This window comes from Monodon monoceros, unplaced genomic scaffold, assembly GCF_005190385.1.
Source record: "Monodon monoceros isolate NGI ecotype Baffin Bay Population unplaced genomic scaffold, NGI_Narwhal_1 Super_Scaffold_15, whole genome shotgun sequence".
Lineage (NCBI taxonomy): Eukaryota > Metazoa > Chordata > Mammalia > Artiodactyla > Monodontidae > Monodon > Monodon monoceros.
Genome location: NW_021703771.1, coordinates 57,700,764 through 57,724,417, shown reverse-complemented (window position 1 = coordinate 57,724,417; position 23,654 = coordinate 57,700,764). Strand labels below are relative to the sequence as shown.

Sequence of the window (23,654 nt, the reverse complement as noted above, 5' to 3'; positions counted from 1 at the left end):
ATAAAACAAGTCTCGGTAAATTTTAAATTATTACATTCATCCAGTGCATTGACTGAAGCACAATGGAGTCAAATAAGAAATCAATAACAGAAAGATATCTTTCAAAGATAATCATTTTAACAGCATAACATGTGAAACAGTTAGCTACAATTCAACAAAATGTATGCAACACCTAAACACTAATAACTGCAAAATTTCCTAAAAGAAATTAAATAAGACCTGAATAGAGATAATAAGCTACACTCATTGATCGAGAGACTCAATATTGTTCAGACGTCAATTCTCCATCAATTGTTCTATAAATGCAAAACTACAGAGTTTTGCAATCCAAACCTCACCAGGCCTTTTCATAGAAATTGTCAAGTTAATTCTAAAAGGCATATGAACATGTGAAGGAATTAAGACAGCTGAAACAATTTTTTAAAAAATAACAAAGTTGGAAAACTTATACTACCTTATTTTTAAGACTCATATAAAGCCACAGAAATAGAGACAGTGTGGTATACGTATAAAGACAGACATATAGATCAATGAAACAAAACAAAATCCAGAAACAGACTTACAAACATATGGCCAACTGATTTTCAACAAAGGTACCAAGACAATTCAACAGAGAGAATAATCTTTTCAAGAAATGGTGCTTAGGACAATGGTATGTATAAAAAAGAACCTCAACCCTTATCTCATACCATATATAAAAATGAACTCAAAGTGGATCACAGACCTGTTATAAGAGCTAAAATTATAAAGTCTTTAAGAAGAAAATATAGAACTTCTCAGTAACCTTGGATTAGGCAAAGATTCTTAAATAGGACATGAAAAGCACAATATATTCCCTAAAAAGGATAAATTGGACTTCATCAAAATGTAAAACTTTTGCTCTTCTTAAGATACTGTTAAGGCAAAAAAAGCAAACTACAGTCTGGGAGAAAATATTTGCAAAAATATATACATAATACATATAAAGAAAGTGTATCCAGAATTCAAAAATAACTCCAACAATTTAGTGAGACAAAATAAAATAAAATAAAAAACAGCCAAAAAGAATTGAAGCATTACTTCACAAATGATATACAGATGGCCAATAAACATGTGAAAAGATACTCAATATTATTAGCCATCAGGGAAATGCAAATTAAAGTCACAACGAGATACTACTACTCATCCACTAAAATTAAAATTTAAAAGATAAACAGTATCAAGTGCTGGTGAGGATGTGAAGCAAGTGGAACTCCCGTTGCTGGTGGGATGCAAAAATGGCATAGCTGGTTTGTAAAAAGTTTGGACATCTCTACTAAAAGTTTTTCTTATGAAAGTTGGCTATATTCTTACCATGCAACCCTGCAATCTCATTCCTAGCTAGAATTGAAAACAAGTGAAATGAAAGCACATGCTCACACGAAAACCCACACATGAATGTTTGTAGCTGCTTTATTCATAAATGCCCCAAACTAGAAACAACTGAAATACCTTCAACTGGTGAATGGCTCAATAAGCTGTGGTAGACCCACCCAATGGAATGGTACTCAGCAATACAGAGGAATGAATACTGATACGTGCAACAACACAGACGAATCTAAGGTGTGTTATGCTAAGTCAAAGCAGCCAGAGTCCAAAGGCTGCACACTGCATGATCTCATCTTTCTGACATTCTGGGAAAGGCAAAACCATCAGTACTGAAACAGACCAGTGGTCACCAGGGGCTGAGGACGAGAACAGGAGTTGTAAAGGGGCATAAGAGCATATGAGGGATGATGGAACTGTTCCCCATTTTGACTGCGGTGGTGGTTATATGACTCTATGTGTTGGCTGAAACTCACAGAACTGTACACACACAAAAAGAGTGAATTTTCCTTTCTGTAAATTATACCTCAATTAAAAAAATACTAATGAGAACAATTTCTTCCCCGTGATGAGGAGCTATGGAGAGGTTTATTCAACATGTGGACTCGCTGAATGGACTGGCACCCTATCACTCTTTGCAATTAGCATGGTAGCTAGTAATAAGGATGACTTTCTCAGCTCCTCTCTCTGTTCTAAGATACACATCTCAACTGTGATATCTGCAATCTCTCCCAGCTGCAGGCCTCAGATTCTCAGGTGCTTTCCTTCTGAATCATATTTTTTCTCTTGTGCTCAACATCAAAATTTGATGATAATTTCCAGTGAAAGAGACTGGGGTAGTTTCTGAGCATGAATAAAGCCAAATCATTTTAATTCTCCTCCTCAGCGTATCAGACACGTATCACTTGCTCCAATCTGCTCAAAGACTGCAAACTAAATTGGTACCCAGTACTTGACTGACAAGTGATTACCGTCACTCTGTTGTTGAAATCTATTTCCAAGGGGCACTGTACTCACTGTGGTTTGTTTTGCTCACTTGTTTTGCCTTGTATTGTTTGTAGTTGTCTATCTGCTGTTCTAGATCATAAACTGCTCTCTATTCAATGGAAACTGTGGTTGTTTCCTCCCTAAATTTTGATTCCTGTATTTGTTCAGGTAGGAATATAAGGAGTTCTCAATATCCCTGACTGCTCAGGACCACTATATGTCATTTTATGCAAAGATGATTGAGGAGTGCAATTTGAGCAGTGATAAAAGAAGCAGATGTTCCAAACACAAGTCCCGGTGCAAAGAAGTATCAACAGAAGTACAGTTATCATTGGAAAATTATTCTTATGACAAAGAAGAAATATATAAGTTTCAAACATGTCAAAAGCATAGATTTTCAAATAATCATGCTCTTGCCTGGCAGAAAAACAAGGAGGTTAGGAAATGAGCCTTAAAATGAGCCTTGAATCTTAAAATTATTAAGGTCATGTAATTTATTATCTTCTATTTAAGAGAGTTTTACATAAAACTTAAAAGTACGACTAACTAGAATTAATTTTCACTTGTTTGACGAACACACCTTCTCATAATATATACTTTGGTTTCTAGGCTGACGTTCCAGGTTGGGAGTTGATTCAAGCAGAAATAAAGGTCACTTTCCTGTTTTGAAGGCAATGTTCACCAACGTAGATCAGCAGCATAAATGCTGCCATTAATCTAACTGGTGAAATAAATCATAATTGTAGATATCACTTTACCTCTTTTATAAGCAATAAGGACACACCCTGATCAGAAGGTTCCAAAGGCTGAGAAAAACCCCACAGTACCAGGTCACTACATAGCAATAGCAGGAATGCATCCCTCCATCTGTTTAGGTAACACTTCATACTTTCCAAAGTGCTTTCAGAAACATTCTCTCATTCGGTCCTCAAAGAAATCTTACGAGGTAAAATAAGTATTATCCTTCCATATTACAAGTAAGAACAATGAGATACAAAAGGCTACATAAATTGCCTAACAATACCACACAAAAGTGATGGGAATCCATAGCTCCCACTCGAAATCAGGAAGATGAATTCATCCAGGGCACCCACACCCCAGCAGATACTTCACAGCTCCCTGGTGCACCCTCATCCCGGGGAAATGAAGGTATACGTGTGAGAAACACCACATCATTTAATGACTGGTTGACTGGAAAAGAGAAAGATTCAGAAGCTTTCGCTAGCAGATTGAAATTTTTATTTTTTTTGAAAATTTTAGACTAAATAATGGCTGTTGATTAATGTAGTACAATCCCTTCCTTCCTTACGTCTTCCTTCTCCCTTGCTCTCCTCCTTCCTTCCTTCCTTCCATCTTTCCATCCACACAGTCCCTGAGCACCCTCTATTTGTGATAAGCATTGTTGCTGTGAATACAGAAATGGGCCCTGCCTTCAGGGAACCTGCAACTGAGTAGAGGTACAAGTGTGTGTTCATAAATAAGGGCTCATGAATGCTCTGAAGGAAAGACGTACAATACAGGGTGGATCCATAAAGAAAAGAGTGATCAGTTCTATTGAGGAGAAAATATCAAAAGAAAGTTTCATGCTGGAGGTGATGCTTGAGCTGGATCTTGTGAAATGGGTGTTTCTCAGGCATGACAGGGAAGGAAGACCAGGCTGGCCTGTCTGGGAAACTGCAGAACTCGGTCTAGTATAAGGTGACTGAGGAGGTGGCAGGGAGGGCTGGGAATGTACCCAGGAGAGACCACGAAGGCTCCTGTAGGACACGCTGTGGAGTTTGTACATGTCTTGTTTCTAGAGCATCTAGTATCATCAAATTACACTTCTAGATTCTGAGATATACACAAATTACTAAGGCTTGTCTTCAAGGAATTGCTTATTTCGACTCATGAGGTATAATGTTAAAGAAAATTAGATTTTCACAACCCTGCTAATGCTTCCAGTCATCAAACTTAGTGACAGGGACGAAATCTAAGCATAACTACAATGTGATCAAGAACATCACAAATACCTGAAATATCACACAACGGCTGAAAGAAATCCCATTTTTTTAAAGTATTCAAAACGTAACTCACTTTAACGCAGCCAGCTGCCCAGTCCAAAGGCAAACGCTTTGGGGATGAGCGTGCAGGGTACGCTTCATGTTATAAAATTTACCATCTAGTTTTTCAACTAGCGAACACATAAAGTAGGTTAAACTGCCTCTCTTCATTTCCTTTCATGGCTTCCAAGACCTAATTTTTTAAGTCTGGCCATGAAAATCCAGGTGCACAGGACGATTTGGCCAATGTATTTGGCTTGTGAGTACTGAGAAAACTGTGGACCCCGTCAAATGGGTATCACATCAGCAATGATGGTGGGTCAAATAAAGAGTGTTCCGTGCTAAAGAAAACTTGAAGATGAGACGATTAAGAGTTAAAATAAAATCAGGAGAAACCTGATCATTTACAGTCATCCTTGGCTATTCTTCCGGGCATTTAATAAAAACGCATAAAGAAACCGAGCACGCGTTCAAGCACTGAGTTCCGAGCACTGGAACTGTTTCCCCAACTGTAAAATGCGGCAAGTCATCTGCTCTGCTGTCCCCACAGAACTTTTGAGAGGCTCTGAGGGGGATGGTGTGAGTCCGCAGAGAGGGGAGAGGCGCTGCTCCACCACCCTGGCCACTACAGTCCTCATAAACACCCCGTCGCCTGAGCCCCCACGGCCCTTTGCCTGTGCTGTCCACTGTGTTCAGTACACATGGTCCCGTTATATTAAAAAAAAAAAAAAATGAAGCTTGGTGAACTCCTAAATTTATTGCTTTCCCCTCAGGAAGAATGACTGAGAAAAGTAATTGTTTAGGATATAGTTTCCTTTTCTCGACCTAAGACTATCAATTTACTAGAGGCTTCCACAAAGCATTCAGACAAAACTCAAGTGATGTTTTAAGTTCTCTTTGGTGGTATCCCCTGTTCATTCAAGTTCTCTGAATATGTGAATTCCTCCTAGAGGAGACTGAACGAGCATTTGAACTTGTTGAGTAATTAACTGCTGGTGGTCTGTAAGTGTAAATTCATTTCTTCCAGCAGTGGGTGTTTGCTTCTTAAGCTCTTGATGTCTAAATAGGGAAGAATTGCTCCCAGTCAAAGGAATTTCAGGAATCGGGTAGAAACACACACATGTGGTACGGGGTGGACAAACGACAATCACTACTGCACTGGGCTTCCTCTCCAGGTCCCCTGAAGGCAAGATTGATGTCCCTGGGGAAAGCAGGGCACCAAAAAGATGGTTAGAAGGAGATGAGAGATGATCTCCACGGTGTCCACTATTCCTCTCTGAGGATGAAACCAGAGCTGCCCCCATCACCGCTGCTTAGAGACTCTTCCCAGGAGCCTTAGAGGCTGAATAGCCACGTTCCTTCATCACCAACTTCTTCTAAGACCCAGTTAAGTCCTGCATATCAAGTCCCAAGACTCTGTAATACTTATGTTTCCATGACACGTAGCACATAACTTTAGTTGTAATAGTTATATTTATGGATCCTTTTAATAATAATAAACCTACGATTAACTGCCTATTATGTGCCTTTTTTCTTTACACATTTAAATCAAAAGCTTACTATTATTATTGCTATTTTACCTACGAGAAAACCAACAGTTAGAAATGCCATGAGATTTGCCCGCGTCTACACAACTGAAGAATGGCCAAGTTGAGACTCAAAACACACTTCTGCCATTATACCACCATGCTTCTTTATGTCTAGCAACTGGAAATTTTTTTTATGTTCTATGATATTTTTAGCTCTAAAATGAGACTTCCAACCAGAAAATATTTATAATGCTTCCTGTTTAGTTATAGAGTCAGAATACCTGGACTAGAATCCTAGCTCCCCCATTCACTAGCCCTGTATCTCTGTGAAATTTGCTTAACCACTTCTAAGGGTCACTTTTTTTATTTGTAAACCAGGGATAAGAGTAGTGCTATACTAAAGGGCTGTTGTGAAAATTAAGTAAGATAATAACACAAAGCACTTAGCCCAGTGCTCCCCTTACAGTAAATATTCAACAAAATTAGCTACTATTACTACTGTTTTGATTTAAATGAAAGGGATACTATGACCCTCTTTTAATTTATAAGGCTACAAGGCTATTTGTTTATGAGGTCCCTGCTATAGGGCTCTGTAAGCAAACATGATATGGGCAACCTATTCACATTATACAATTGGAATAACTGCAAACAAGAAATGTATGCATTGTTCTATATAGTTTACATTTACATTCTTCTGCAACTAAATGATGTTCCTTCTTAGGTAAAGAGAAGAGCTACTGCTAATTAATCTTGTAAAAGGCCTCCAAGCAGACATATGAACAGACAGTACTCAAAACAGTGAGATACAGATGGTTTTAGGTTTCTAGATGCACCAAACTGAAAGGTGAAGCATTGAAAATAGTGATTTTTCTGTACTTGAAAATCACAATAGATAAAAACAATCATATCAAGTTTAGTATATATGCAACCTCCCAGGAACATATCAACTTTAGAACGTGTGTTATGCACATGTGGTAAATGTCACAAACCTTCGTAGCCTCAGGTTTGCTCTTGTCTTCCTAGTAGAGCCATTACATACTTTCAGTCACAGTGCTTCTTTCCATCCATTCATCCATTCATTGTCAAACACTCACAAGACTTGAGATAATTAATGGCAAGAAAAAAATACAGTAAAAGGTACACTACAAATGAAAAGTAAAAATCAGGATGAAGAAAAAACATAATTTACAGTAACAAGTAAAGAACAGAGGGAAATATGGATCACAGAAGTGCAGGTCATGAGAGCCATGAAATGCAGTTGAGCTTCCTGATATTCGGAGTGAAAAGGGAAACATGGTGGTTCCTCTTGTCAAGAGTAGAAAGAGCAGGGACTTCCCTGGTGGTCCAGTGGGTGAGACTCCACGCTCCCAATGCAGGGGGCCTGGGTTCGTTCCCTGCTCGGGAACTAGATCCTACATGCTGCAACTAAAGATCCCACATGCCGCAACTAAGACCCGGTGCGGCCTAAATAAATAAATAATTTAAAAAAAAAAAAAAAAGTAGGAAGAGCAAATCATGGTTCCTTTAGGATCAGAGTGACTGCTCCATTGCTGACACTCCCACAGGGCTCCAGGCCACATCCACTTCCCCCAACCCCTTCCTCACGTACCCTCCAGCCTTTCTGGTAAAAACAACCACTTCACTTCTCCCCTTCAGGTAACTGCCCATCTCATATTCTATATGGCTCCAGTGGGGCTGCTGATCTGCCAGAGCTACACTGGTTCACATGATACATCTATAATTTTTTTTTAAGTGCCTCTTCCTCAAGATACTTCATTTCTATCTCTTGGAAATTTTTCATAATATACTTTTGTTAGTATACAAAAGTACTTCATGCCATAATATATAAATTACAATGTCTCTGATATGTATAGTGCCCTCCAGGGTTGTGTAGTTTACAACCTGTACCTTCCCTCAGATTTTACATATGGGAATTAGAAGAGAAGAACTCATTCAACTTGAACGTTGAACAGTAAAAATACTCCCCAGAGCTGCTGGAAGTCATATCCCCACCACTGAGTAAAACCTGAGAAGGTGAGGACACAGAGGATGCCGGAAGCCACAGCCACCACCAGCAAGCAAAGCCTCAAGTGTGTTAAACTGATCTGGGTGAGGGGTTTCCCTAGAAACATCAACAATTAATTTGAATTACTGTAGCATGTAATTTTAAAAAAGTTTCTCCAAAACTTAATGAATTCCCTGTGTTAAATTCTCTCTGTTAAAATAACTGGTGTCACTCCGACTTTCTTGACTGGATCCTAACTGACACAAACTACTTCTGTATTTTTCCCCTCACAATGCTGCATTTACAGAGGACTAAGATATAAATGACAAAGGCAAAGGGTACAAAGTTAAGAGCAGCTATGAGGCTAATTTTTTAAAAAATATTGCTAAAAATTGCATACTTCATGAACTTGCTTCCCTACAAAACAATTTGTTGGGCTTCCCTGGTGGCGCAGTGGTTGAGAACCTGCCTGCTAATGCAGGGGACACGGGTTCGAGCCCTGGTCTGGGAAGATCCCACATGCCATGGAGCAACTAGGCCCATGAGCCACAACTACTGAGCCTGCGCGCCTGGAGCCTGTGCTCCGCAACTAGAGGCCGCGATAGTGAGAGGCCCGCGCACCGCGATGAAGAGTGGTCCCCGCTTGCAACAACTAGAGAAAGCCCTCACACAGAAACGAAGACCCAAGACAGCCCAAAAAATAAATAAACAAATGTGGGATTAAAAAAAAAAAAGATTTTAAAAAATAAATAATTTGTTTACTATCTTTTAATTTAATATTCAAATTTCATACAGTTTTACATATACTTCTTAGGTTTTATAAAATCTAAAAATCTGTATACCTAACTTTACATTGAAGAGTAAGTAAACGATAGTGTATATTATACAGTAGTGGGTATACAATAGCATCACAATGAATTTTTATCTTAAATTTACTATACCCATATTATGGAAATTAATTTAAAATAGATGTAAATTTGGACAAAATGTTTTCATAAAAATTTCATTCACAAAGACAATCATACAACAGGCAATATACCTTAGCCTGTTATCTCTAGGACTTATTGATACCAACTGCCTGCTGTTACTACAGAGTTCAGTAATCAACATTTTATGTGCTGCTTAGGTGATACAACAGTGTACCTAGACCCGAACCCAAAGTTGTATGTTACATTTCTATTTTAAACAAAGTTTGTTGATCCTAAAGGTACTCATTTAAAATAGGCATTAACAGTCATTATAAAATATGAAATAATAATGAGGCATACATTTTTTTCATAAAAATTTTGATTTTCCACTTAAAGAAAGAGTTTGATGGCTTACAACAGTTGAAAACGCTACCTTAAAATATCTTCTTTCAGGCAATGTATTAAGAAGTATTAAGGTAAAATGTGACTGTGATAACTTCTTTCTCTTTTAGGGCTCCATTTCAGTCTTTTCGTTATTTAAAACGGGAGTTATGCAAACATAATTAGAATACTACTGGATAAATATATCTTTACCATTTGGCTCCTAAAATCACCAAAAGAAATGTGTTAAAATGAACGCTCACTGTCCTAATTCTACCACCCTGGAGCCATAGAGAATAATTTCTTTCCCTTCCACATTAAAGAATCCTACAAATATTTTAAGACAATTAATTTATCATCCTAGCTAAGCAGCTGCAGTCCTTCAGCCTTCTTCTTACGATGTGGCTTCCAGCCTCTTCACCATCCTGGCCTCCCTCCTCAGGACATACTCCTGATTGCCAGAATTCTAAATAAGGTCTGACGGCTATAGATCTAGATAGAAAGTTTTAGATTAACAGATCAACTGCTTGCCAGTTTATTAGTTGTCATAAACATCAATCAAAACTCAAAAAGCTGAGTTTCACAGCTAACTTTAGCTGGATATTTTAAATGCTTAGAAAGTGTGAATTTTATTTTTGCTCTAACAGTCAGATGTGAGGTATCAAACTGAAACTTGGTGTAATTCACATGGCAAATGCCAACACCAACTATCTAACCACAAAGTTGGGGGGATGGGGGAGCAGAGACATGTTAAAAAAAAAACTGAATCACCCTTTTCTATCAGATTCTTACCAACTGGGTGAGTTCTCTCCATGTACTCCAAGCAACCTGTTTTTACATCACTTTCTCCCGGCACTATAATTTTTCTGTATATATATCTGAGGTTTACAAATGACCTTGACTAAAGACCTAAGTTTGTGGGGTGTGTGTGTAAAAACAGAAAATTATAAGCCTCAAATATCTTTGACTCAGCCTGTAGTAAAATTAACATCACTTATATCCTAGTTAGCATAGACTATACTTACTCTTTATATTTTCATTATATAGTTAAAACTATACTCATTCTTTATATTTTCATCATATAGTTCAGTTTTTGCCTACGACTATTTGTTAAGGGCAAAGAACGTTACTGTACAACAGAAAGGTTGGTGTTAATAGTTCTAAGTTCCGTTAACTTGTACCTTTGACATTATAAATGTTTGTTAAGGGAAACTTTATTGGCTAAAATGTTTGTTGTAGGAACTGTGTTTGCCTGCTTCAGGCTGTAACGGCTGCCTGTGATAGGAGCTTGAGGTAACTTCCACTCTGAGTGGTAATTAACTCACTTTCACTGGACTTGGCTGACTCAGCTCTGTAACTTTCCTGGAATGAAGGGGTGTGGCTCTGCTTGTTAGACTGAGAGCATCAAGATCTTTCATCCCGGCTTTCTCCCTTCAGAGCATGATAAATACTGGGACCCAAAACATCTCTTTTTAAAAATTCATGTAAATTAAAAAGAAATCCTCCAACAATAGGGACCATGTATCATCACTGTATCTTCCTAACACTTGGCTCAGGGCTTTCCAAATGTGACAAGCTCAACAATATTTATTAGTTGAAGTGAAGTGAATTACTCTTCATAACAGCTCTCACTTAAGGCTAAATTTCATTGCCTAAAATGAAACATGAAAGTTGAGAAGAAATCAAAGACTTTTCACCTCTTCACTAGGTTTAGAAATATTTGCTCCAGAATGGATGTACCCTTAGACACACTGAGTGTCTTCTAGAATATATCCGAAGCCTTTTGGTTGCAGGTGACAAAAATTTAACCCAAGCAAGTTAAACAAAGAAAAGAAGGAGGATTTATTGCTTCATAAGATAAGGTCTCAGTCAAAGCTGAACTCAGAGGCTCAAACAATATCAACAGGACTATCTCTTTCTCTCTCCTCCTCTGGCCTCCTTCTGTGCTTCATTCTCAGGAAGACTCCCCCTCACTCCCTCCCTACCAGCTAGCAATCTTACGCTTACATCCCTTCCACTCACAACCCGAAAGGAAGACAGATCCTCCATCAAATCTTAGGGAAGGCTATGGTTAACTCCACATGGACCACATGTCTCTCCCAGGGCAGGGAAGCATGGCATCATGATGGACAGAACCCCAAGGAGAAGAGGAGGGAAGCTACAAAGATAAATGTTGTAAGGCTGCTAAACAATTCAAGGTCTGAAATTCTAAGTCCCTTTTTTCCCCTCCTGGGCATGATGGAAATAAAACCATAGTTTGCCAGGTTGCCTTCTAAGGTGACTTTGGTTGTACAGTACATTCTCATTCATTACAGAGAAATTATATTTACTGGGTCTATTATTAGCCAATCACTGTCAGGCATTTTATAGACACTTGCTTATGATAAGTAGACATTTAAAATGAGGGTACAGAGGCTTTGAGAAGTTACTTAGAATAATAAATACTAGAGCCAAGGATGCAAACCGAGTCCATTTGCCTCCAAAATCCTCTGCTTTCAGCACTAAGAGTTCAGGGGCTCTTTTGAGTTTCTTTACTGTGGGCATCACAAGTTGGTGGATGAAAGCTCAAAGATCTACATATTAGGCAGGGTCAACTTAGTTAAACAGAAGGCAACTATCTATAGGAAGTGACTTACCAGATGCCCTGAAAGAGTTTACTAGTTGCCTGAAATTCCTTCATTAGAGGTTATTTTGGGCTAAGTCAATATGGAAGCTTAATTTATTATTTTACTACAAATACTTCCCAAGATCACTTGGAATAATTCAGTCTGGTTAAATGCATATGTCCCAGGAAGGGGTAACATTCAAGGCTTTCTTCTATTTACCGAAACCTTTATGTACATCAGATTCCCCACTCCTTTTTTCACATGGCCCCCAAGAAAGAAGATACAGGGACAGGTAGCATCACATTGTTTGACAGGCATCTAGGCAGAGCTCACAACAGCCAAGGGCTGCACTAGGGGCTGGGAAAAATTCTACAACCTTTGTAATCCCAATGAAAATTACTCAGCATTTGATCATAGAATCAGCAACAAAAAATTCAGTTACCATATAACCTATGAATTAACAAAGGGAACCAGGCATAGTAACTATTAGCATTTGCTCTAATGTTCCAATACTTAATTTTTGAAACATAAACCTCTTGGGTATACATTACTTAATAAAGGAAAAACCTAATTTTTAGTGACTAGGTTAAATGTTTGATATTGCGCATTGCTGTTGCTACCACAATGTTACCCAGAGAAACCTTAGGCACGACGTAGTCTCAGGTTACGCGGAGCACCACTGGCTTTGCTGTGCTTCACCGCTTCAGAAAGGAGGTAGCAGGTAATGGGCTGCCTGGCGTCCCAGCCTCCTACCAGCTCTTGGCCCCACAGCACCCCTGGAGGACCGTAACTGAGAAGTCCCTCAAACTACTAGTTTTCAGCCACTTCCCCTCTTAAATGGGACAGATGGGAAGCATTTTTTTCTAATAGTTTCACTTCATAAGCAGTTTTCCAAATGGCCCTGGCAGAGTACCTAGCACACAGTAAGCATTCAATAAATTAAAAAGAAGAGAATGAGGATGAGGTGGAGAGAAAGACCAGGAAGAAGAAGAACTGCATCTATAATATTTATTTCCTAGACTCTTAGCTCTAAGGGACAGTGAAGAAACTTTCAAGATCATGGTAGTTCAACCCCCACTTCTTAAATATGAGGAATTGAGGCCCAGAGATATTAGCAACTTGCCCAGTGTCAGACTGGATGTTAGGAAAAGAGCTGGGTTTATCACCCAAGTCTCCTTTCTCCTAGTCCTGTACTCTTTCTATAGTAAGAGCTGCATGCCAAGGGGTGGGCCATCTGTATTCAATAGGCAGCAAGAGACTGGAGTCATGCTGTATCCCCTGCAGAAACACATTTGTAAGGAAGGAAAATGAATGTTGTTGTCCACTGATGTGGGGTTCCCTATCACACATTTCCTGGGGCCCATGCTGCAGTATCTAAGGGAGAACCTGCTGGGATCTGATGCTATGAAGAGAGGTATACGACCTGGGTCCTGCTTGAAATCTATGAGATGAAACAGAGCACATGTATGAAACATAACACTAAAGTCAGTGTATCTAAGTGCAAGTGAGAAGAGCACAGTATATGGCTATAGGATTTATAGAAAGCCTTCTGGAAAACTGGAAAATCTAAACGCTTCTCTGAGTATAACCGAACAATAACCACCAGTTCAAAAAATGAAAGCATTCATCAGGCATGAAGTTAACAAACTGCTTACCTCAATTTATATATTAATGTTATATCATCAAATTCCAAATCATCAGAAACAAACCACCTTGAGATTTGACTCATATTTATAAAATATTACAAATGGTCCATTTAACTCATCCCACACAAAAAGACTATACTGAACCTCCTAGAGTAATGAAAATAAAAACAAAAATAAACAAATGGGATCTAAATAAACTTAAAAGTTTTGCACAGCAAAGGAAACCATAAACAAAACAAAAAGACAACCTTCAGAATGGGAGAAAATATTTGTAAATGAAGCAACCGATAAGGGATTAATCTCCAAAATATACAAAGAGCTCATGCAGCTCAGTATCAAAAACACAAATAACCCAATTAAAAATGGGTGCAAAATCTAAACAGACATTTCTCCACAGAAGACATACAGATGGCCAAGAAGCACATGAAAAGATGCTCAACATCACTAATTATTAGAGAAATTCAAATCAAAACTACAATGAGGTATCACCTCACACCAGTTAGAATGGGCATCATCAGAAAATCTACAAACAACAAATGCTGGACAGGGTGTGGAGAAAAGGGAACCCTCTTGCACTGTTGGTGGGAATGTAAATTGATACAGCCACTATGGAGAACAGTATGGAGGTTCCTTAGAAAACTAAAAACAGAATTACCATATGACCCATAATCCCACTACTGGGCATATACCCAGAGAAAACCATAATTCAAAAACATACATGCACCCCAATGTTCACTGCAGCACTACTGACAATAGCTAAGACATGGAAGCAACCTAAATGTCCATCAACAGAGAAATGGATAAAGAAGATGTGGTACATATATACAATGGAATATTACTCAGCCATAAAAAAGAACGAAATAATGCCATTTGCGGCTACATAGATGGACCTAGAGATTGTCATACTGAGTGAAATAAGTCAGACTGACAAATATCATATGATATCACTTCTGTGTGGAATCTTTAAAAAAAAGGATACAACTGAACTTATTTACAAAACAGAAGTAGAGTCATGGATGTAGAAAACAAACTTATGGTTACAGGAGGGGTGGGGGGATAAATCGGGAGACTGAAATTGTCATATACGCACCACTATATATAAAATAGATAATGAATAAGAATCTGCTGTATAGCACAGGGAACTCTACTTAATACTCTGTAATGGCTTATATGGAAAAAAGTCTAAAAAAAAGAAAAAAGAGTGGGTATATGTATATGCATAACTGATTCACTTTGCTGTACACCTGAAACTAACACAACATTGTAAATCAACTATACTCCAATAAAAATTTTTTTGAATAAAAAATAAAAAGACTATATTGAAACATATTTCATATATAAAAGTAAAATGTCTGTGTATTGTTTAAACACATACTTATAAAATTAAGATATGTTTCTTGTTAAAATACATACTAATACTCTTTCATTTTCAGCATCACAGAAGATCAGGGCTAGAAAGTAACTGAGTTGTCAGTGCATCCATTCATTAGCTGTCCCATTCTCCCCTATGACATATCCCTTTGACAAACTACCATGGGAGGAGGCTTGGTTCATCTCTGGACATTCACCTGTTTCATTCTACATAAAACAAATGTACTTCAAAATGGGAAAATTTGGGGCTTCCCTGGTGGCGCAGTGGTTGGGAGTCCACCTGCCGATGCAGGGGACACGGGTTCATGCCCTGGTCCGGGAAGATCCCACATGCCGTGGAGCGGCTGGGCCCGTGAGCCATGGCCGCTGAGCCTGCGCATCCAGAGCCTGTGCTCCGCAACGGGAGAGGCTGCAACAATGAGAGGTCCGCGTACCACAAAAAAGAAAGAAAATTTGCACTAGGGAAGGAGCAAGTAAAATGTCTTCTAAATTAGTTATAGGGATATCTCTTTAGTGATTAAGTTTCCTTTTCAGGTTTATTTAGTGAGTCTGAAAAACTGCAGGGGCCAGTAAGCCTGTGCAACAACATTCTTATTCATGAACATTCCCTTCAGGAAGCTCACTATGAGACATGCAGTAATTCAAAGGACACGAGCGCTATAGAAGAATTCAGCAAAAACTATATTGGAGACTATCTACAACATTTGTTAATCCTACAATATCTACGGGAACGTTTCAGGTTAAATATGGTCCTGTGTAGCAATAGAAAGTACTTAATCTACCAAGAAATATGCATTTATTGTCAGTCTATTCTACCTTTTGTGGCCAAAAAGTATACAGTTTGAGAAAATGTTCAACTGCTGGGGTTTAAACAAAAAGGGTCTAGCTGCTTTGTGCTGCATTAACTGAAAAATAAACCATGACGAGTCCTACTGTATTGGACTATTCACCCCATTACCAAGATTTCCAGCTGTGCATACAGTTAACTTCCCACACAAACATAGCCCTTACACAACTAGTTGATTTTTTAAAAATCACTTTGTTTGCTCTTAATAGATTAAAATGGTAGCACTAATAAATCAGTGAAACGAGAATACTTTCTATCTACCACCACCACCAAGGACAAAAGCAGTATAAAACAACAGCAGGAGGGGAGAGGGACCACTTGACTCTTACCACTTGGCCAGCTGGGTACCTCCTTTCTGTATCTCTGCAGGGCTATAGAGGATGGGCTTCCCAACTCACCTGTGTTTTGAGAATGACAACCATAAATTTCAACTTTCACCAAAAACTTGTTTAATTCTCCACTTGAGCTGCTCTCAGAAGATACATTCTACGGCCATCACCCTTTACAGCAGAATTAGAAGGGTGTGGGCATAAGCACTTTTGTGCTCTGCGGCTAGGAGGTCCTCACTGAGCATGTGGCCCAGGGCAGGCTAACAAGGCTACGAGGTGGGGTCACGAAGATGCATAAGACCCAGAAGGTTACTGTACAATCCACTAGCAAGATCGGGCCCTCCCAAATGTCTACTATGGGTTCTTTTACATGCAATCAACACAGCTTATGAACTGGATATTTACAGTTAGTGCTAATTTACATGTTTCTTGAAGCATGCTGGCTAAGGAATTCTCTGCCTTTTTTTTCAAGTTCCCTTTGTAAGTACTGGTAGACATGTATTACCAGCAGCATAGCAGTGCCTGGCGGAGAACCTTCTCTTTAGACCATCCTGTAGCAGAGAAATTAAACACAGCACCAGAAAACAGCTGATATGGTATGTGAACAGAGCATGGGGCAGATTAGGAGGAGAAAAACAGTGAAGTAACAACAAAATCAAAGACAGATGGAAGAATAATGAGGAGAGAACGGGGAAGATGTGGGGCCAGTAGGGGTGAAGAAGAGGAAACGGGGCACAAATGCATTGATTCTAACCATAATTTGCACTTTCAGATTTGAACTTCGCTTCAGACACAGTGTCTTATCTTCATTTTCTTTTTAAAATTTTGTAACTTGAGAAGGTAAACCCCCAAGAGCACTTCCTGTCGATCAATACTGAGAAGGGCTGTATGTAAAACAGAAGACTTTGCACTCCAAGGATCCCAGATGAGAAAGACGGAAAAGAGCAAATTCCTCATTGAGGTGAAACTTGATTTCTTCAGTTACAGACAGGGGACAAAGAGAAAGAGAACACAAGGAAAGCAGGAACTCCAAGAAAACCTGGAGCAGTGGAATAGGAAGTGGAAAAAGGTAAGGAAAGAACCCACTCTCCCTACATCTGTCCAGACCAAGGTTTTTCAGATCGAGATCTTCCTCAAGGAATCAATCAACCAAAACCCTCAGAAACTACAAATGGATCATTCTGACAAATATCTGAAAAGTTTCACGCTGCCAAATGAATACCAATGCTCATTGTTAGAAAATGAACAATTCTGTTGTGAAGTCACCTCAGGTTTTAAGCGCAGGACCATCGCCTACTGTACAGTATCATTTTCACAAGTAAAATTTAGAGCACAGCTATGGGCTCTTGTTAATAAGCAAATGCTCCAAAGTCTCGCAACATTTATTCCACAGCATTCTCAGAAGATTTCTTGTAAAAAAAAAAAAACCTGGCTTATTTTCCCAAGTGAATATGTATAAGATATGTATTAATTATTTTTAAGCCTGTCCCTGGCTAGTTTCCTGAGGAATGAGCATCAGGAAATACAAGCCAGATGTGTATCTTTGAGTATCTGAATCAGATATCAAGAGATTCTGTTGACCTATTTAAATTTATTTAAATAAAGCACTGATGTGACATAAATGTGGCTGCAAATTTTCATTAGTATGTCTGTAAACATTTTACTGAAAAAGAAGTAAAAATTCAATATTTGGGGGCAACTGCCATTAAGGCAAATTCTATTCAGCAAACTAACTACAATGCCAGTACTGTTTTTAACAAAGTTGAAATGTAAGTGCACACACATAAGCCAGTGAGTAAGAAATTTCAGTGCAATGTCATCAATTTAAGTTCTGTTTTCAGCCATAAGCAGATGTGGAACCTGCCTGACATTAGTTTAAAAATATTCAGTGAAGTTTTTGCAGAAATTAAAGTGGCATCACTTGTTTGGAGGGATCTTACAGTTATACCCGAATTCCCTCCACGGAGAACAAAGCAGAGGACACATGAAAATATCTGCAAATGTATATATATGTCATTTTCGAGCCAGCTTTACTTCTCTATATGTTACTATTGAGCATTGCTCTGAAAACATCCCAATTTCAGATAAGAAAAATGAAGTCTGGCATGTACAATTTATCAAATTGTATGCAGTGATATAAAGAAACTCACAACTAAATTCTGACTCTAGATAGTGTGATAAAAACGAGCTGTAAAATACCAACAGAAGAAAATGAAAAATGACTTCGGTATTCTGCATCTTTAACATAGCTCTATTCATTGAGTTGCTGTACTTCGACAGTTAATTATTAACTACACATCTACCAATCCTTTCAGTAAATGCACAAGAAAAATCACAGCTCATTAGTCTGCTATGTTTCCCATAAGAAAAAACCAAAACTATCCCTAGAAGACAGCCACATAAAATAGCCAGCCACTTAGGATGTGGCACAGAACAAATCACACTTACTGATTTTTTCCTCATCTCTTGAGAAAGGAAAGCAGCAGAGCTGGCCCATGGCACTAGCGCTCTCTCTCCTTCCTGGTGTTCTCCCAGGGCTCCCCAAAGAGCGACTGCGGTTTATCCCACGGTCCGCGGAGCAGCACAGGAGCACGACGAGTGGCTGCACAGAATACCCGGCCAGCCGGCAGGCAGGCAGGCAGGGAGGGAGGCAGGCAGAGGAGGGGGCACTCGCCGCCGGGAGCAAAAAGGCTCCGCCTCCCCTGGCTCCAGACCCACGCAACTGCTCTGGGACTGGCTCTCCGGGAAAGAAGTGGCCCTCCGCTCGCCTAATTCTCGCAAAACTGGGAGCTCTCTCGCCCTGAGGTGAGTGCCACGTGCGCTGCGTGGCTCTGCGGATGTGTCTTTAAGAAAGGTAATCGAGAACAAACCACAACCGGTCCTTTCGCCTGCAGACAAATGCGGTAATTGCACAGGGAAATTCAAAGGGGAAAAAAACCCCAGATTTTCTGTCTGCATTTAAAGAGGAAGAGCTTTCTTTCATCCCCAGGAGATTTTTCTTTCTTTGTTTTAGGAATAGGGAACCTGACTTTGCAGAACACAGAAAACACAACTTGAATGAAGTACCACGAACTTCAAGCTGCAATAAGGGTAGAAATGCGGGGGCGGTGGGGGGGGGGGGGGGGGGTGTAGGGGGGTAAAAGAACATCAGTTGTCGTCTGCACTTTACATCTTATCTTTTAAAGTTAAATACCTGCTTTCTGAAACACTGCTTTCTTCCTCTATTAAAGCATTAAACCAATACTATGAATTTTAAAATTAGAGCATCAAGTATGTCAGTAGCCCAGAAAATGCCCCAAATCTAGAAGCATCGCTGAGAAAAAGATCAGCGATAATAGCATCTTTCTTAATGAAAACACAAGGTGGTTAGGCAGATTCAGGGACAACAAAGCAATTGATTTCCAGACATGATGATATATTTTGAACTTCATGATGTAAGATTTCATGTAATCGTTCCAAATCTGTTATCTTATCTAGGGAAGAGCCTTATTTTATGACACCATGAGAAGGAAAGACTACTCACAGCGTCAGGGTTACCACCCAAATTCTTAACTTTACTCCTCGACTTCCCAGCTAAGCACTCACACCCATTCACCAGGCACTGAAAGGAGAGGGCAGTGGATGATAATGAAAACTGCCCGCAATTCTGGAGGCAGTGTGTCTACCTCCCTATTCATCTGAACAAAAAGAGTGTGCAGTCTGGAAGAATAAAACCTGTCAATTTTTAAAATCCTAAGCATTACTTTTTGTGTTAAAGAAAGAAATATTTGCAGTGAACACTCTTCATTGAGGAAAATGAGCAACTCCTGGCATCCCCCAATCCCGGCATTGGTGTAGTGATAGAACCTTTAGAAATAAAAAGCCAGAGGTTTGAATCTCAGATATAACCCTAACCCTAACCCTAATACCTGACAGCAGGTATTAACAGTTCTGAAACACTGACCTCTTTGTCTGAGTTTTGATTTCTTCATCTGTAAATCTGGTAAGTTCAATATAAAGTTTGTTTTTTTGTTTGTTTTTTTGCTGGTAGGCGGGCCTCTCACTGTTGTGGCCTCTCCCGTTGCAGAGCACAGGCTCTGGACGCGCAGGCTCAGCGGCCATGGCTCAGGGGCCCAGCCGCTCCGCGGCATGTGGGATCCTCCTGGACCGGGGCATGAACCCATGTCCCCTGCATCGGCAGGCGGACTCTCAACCACTGCGCCACCAGGGAAGTCCCAATATAAAGTTTTAATTTGTTGTTGCAAAGTAGGTAGTGTTTGAGAGGAGGGAAAGGAGAACAGACTGTGGAAGCAGTGTATCTATATGCACCTCAGTCTTTCCAGCACCAGCTAGCAATCTCACCTCCTCCTCTACAAATTTCTGGCCCCCCTAGCTGCCATCCTGAGTTACTGCTTATCCATGGAAACTCCAAACAAGAAGACCCCTCACTCCAGTGCAGCATCCAGGGGATAACATTCTGTGATGAACCCTACCAACTTCACTTTATTAATTAGACCCTGTTGGCACTACTACTGAAAACATACAATTAAAAATGAAAGATATAAATTGTACCATTAGCTAAGTAACAGTGTGTATCTCAGGATATCCTGCAATCCAAGGTGGAGTGGGCAGGTGGCGTGGCTACGTTAGAGGCTTTTTTTTTTCCATAAGCGTTAAAAGTGAATTAACCATAATAAAAGATTAGAAAACAACTGAGAAATTGAAGACAGGAGTTTTAAAACTGCTTTTAATTGTGCAAATAATTAGCACACCGTTTAACCTCAAAGAGGGGATGGAGTCTGAGTTCAAGGTCACTAAGGTTTTTCTCAGTTCTGAAAGGCTGTAATTTCACCCTGTAGGCTTATGACTACTCCTAGCTCAGGATTTCCAAGAATGGTTTTCACACTGCATAGTTTTGGATTTTTTCAATAAAGATGATTCCTTCAACATACAATTAAATGTGATTTTCCTTCTACAGATTTCATAAGTTTTCATATACACAAATTTTCAACTCAAAAATAACTAAGAAATTCATGTGTCTGTATGTTTTCATTTAGGAAACAAGCTATATATATGGAATTCTGGTGAAAAAAATAGATCCGTTTCCCTGCCATTCCATGCGCCCTCCCCCCGCAAATCTGAGTAGCTATCATTCAGAAGGACCTAGAAAGTAGCCATCTTTTACCCAATTATTTGGAAATACAACAGTATGTCAGTATGTAACTAACTTGAATAGTTTAGATGTAAGCCCCTCCTCACCCATCCCTATCTCACAAAACAATCAAGTGGTAAGTTAAAATTAAAAATAATCGCTAACATTTCCTGGACACCTACTATATACCAGGCACTTGCTAAGGGTTTTACATTTAATCATTCATTTAATCCCTACCACGGCTCTGAGGTAGGTACAATTACTATCCCCATTGCACAGGCGAAAAACTTAACCTCAGGGAAGTAACTTGGCCAAAATCTCTCAGAGAACTGTGACAATAATGGGATTTGAATTCAATCTGTCTGGCTGCATAAGCCCTGAGCATCTCATTGCTGAGTTCCGTATTATTAAACACAATTTGTGTGTGGTATCAGGTGTATACTTTATGAAACCTCTTCCAATTTCAGAATAATGTCCAGAAAAATAGTTATTTAATCAAGCTCTATGGTAATATGTTGTAAATGCCTTGGTTTCTCATGGTTTGTCACCAGATCCTTTTATTAATGGTGCTAGAGTATTTAAAATCCTATTTTAAAACAAAGACCTAAAGACAGGTCCTTTATTGGAGCTGGAGCCTGGCCCTGCTGCCTGCTATGCCTTGGGGAAATGACTCAAGGGAGAACACGGGCACCAGAACAACCCTGGGAAGCATTCACCTTCCAGGAAAAAGAGCAACTTGGACCATTCACAAGTAATCCTAGAAAATATTAGTAGGGTTTTATTAGGGGGTTAGCAGACTCCTTTCAGTAATATATAGACATCTACCATAACTAGAAGATTAGAAAAAGAAGTAAGGTTAACATCAATGAGAAAAAATATCTGATATCATGTTCATCAATTTAAAACCGTAACCTTTTCATGTTTTCTTTTCTCACAGGCCTTGCTACAAACAAATCATGGTTAAAACAGTTGCCCATATCTGCTATAGCTGTTTGAATTTTTATCATAATGGTTGAAATGGCAGGAATAAAACTAAAAAGTATGAGGGGGCAGCAGCTACCTCTTCTTCATGTACTCTGAAATATCAGCTCTGATTACTGTCTCCAATGGGAAAATATAATTCTTAACTATGACCAAAGACTCTATTCTCTCTGTCATTGTTTGGCTTTATTTTCTATCTATAACTGAAAACATGTATATTTGGATTTCTGGCCAACCTTGCTATAAAAGTCTGACTCTAAGGGAAAAAATCTCACTGTAATATTCTGACTGTAAAACTGTACAGATTACCAATTCTTCTGAGAGATCTCCCATTCATTAAGAAAGGAAATCTGAGTTTGACAACTTACAGAAGCAAATGAGAAAGAAAAGAAAAAGTAAATGTTCCTATATTCAAAAGAGTGGAGAGAAAGAGGACATCAAATCATGAAGTGTAAAAAGAGGGGGAAAACGCTTTATCCCTCCAAATTCTGGAACCAAGCCTTAGGAGACATGCCTTTAAGCACAGAAGGCACACTTCAGAAAGATTTCCTTATAAAGCAGGTAGCACTCTTACAGAAACTGTTACACCAAGAAATGTCACAGTTTCAGTGAAAAGTTACATAACTTCAAGAAATGCTTGGGGCTTTCCTGGTGGCGCAGTGGTTAAGAATCCGCCTGCCAATGCAGGGGACACGGGTTCAAGCCCTGGCTGGGAAGATCCCACATGCCGCGGAGCAACTAAGCCCGTGAGCCACAACTACTGAGCCTGTACTCTAGAGCCCGCAAGCCACAACTACTGAGCCCACGTGCCACAACTACTGAAGCCAGCGTGCCTAGAGCCTGTGCTCCACTACAAGAGAAGCCACCGCAATGAGAAGCCCGCACACCACAACGAAGAGTAGCTCCTGCTCGCCGCAACTAGAGAAAAGCCCACACGCAGCAACAAAGACCCAACGCAGCCAAAGATAAATGAATAAAATAAATAAATTTTTAAAAAATGCTTGACAATTTATGGAAACACAATTCATGAAAACTGGGATGTTCTGGAATATATCCCAATTTTTTTATGTTGGCATCAGAGTACCAAAAACCAAGCAGTTACTCTGGGCTTGAAGAAGTTTAGATGGACTTACTCAATATTGTATTGTTTCTCTATGTTCCTGTAAAACCAAATTTTAATTCTCAATAATCAATCCACAGTAAGCATATACCTATCACATAGATGCTACTCCATTCTGAGTCATGCTACATCTACCTAGCCATTTTGTACCCAAAGGGCAAGGTTCTGAAACTACATCATTAAATATTGATATTTGAAAGCTGTTCTTATGAGTGTCTGTCTGCAAAGGAAAGAGACTGAAAAATTATAACTGAAAAACTTTAAGGATAATCTGTAAATCTCACCAGTAAAGTCCTTTTTAATTACCAGCTAAAAGAATCTTGACCAACCAGAAATTTGGGAGCCAAGAATTATTTTTTAACATTATTCCTACTTTAGTCATATTTTCAACAAAGACTTTTTAACTTCTCTCTGCAGTGCTTTAGCC

General features: G+C 39.2%; 1 protein-coding gene across 5 annotated transcripts in view; it reads right to left on the bottom strand.

Annotated features, from left to right (window-relative positions):
- Window positions 1–23,654, bottom strand: part of AKAP7 (A-kinase anchoring protein 7) — a 156,303-nt gene that overhangs the window by 38,383 nt on the left and 94,266 nt on the right. The window contains exons 1-2 of one of the 5 annotated variants that reach the window (XM_029223819.1): window positions 18,444–18,492; window positions 15,996–16,064 (exon numbers count right to left, since the gene is read on the bottom strand). The exons of 3 other annotated variants lie outside the window; for them this stretch is intronic. In XM_029223819.1, coding sequence (XP_029079652.1) covers window positions 15,996–16,064; window positions 18,444–18,492 — 118 coding nt within the window. Of the gene's footprint in view, window positions 1–15,861; window positions 16,065–18,443; window positions 18,493–23,654 lie in introns of those variants that run through there. One more of the 5 variants, XM_029223818.1, reaches the window with a different exon arrangement.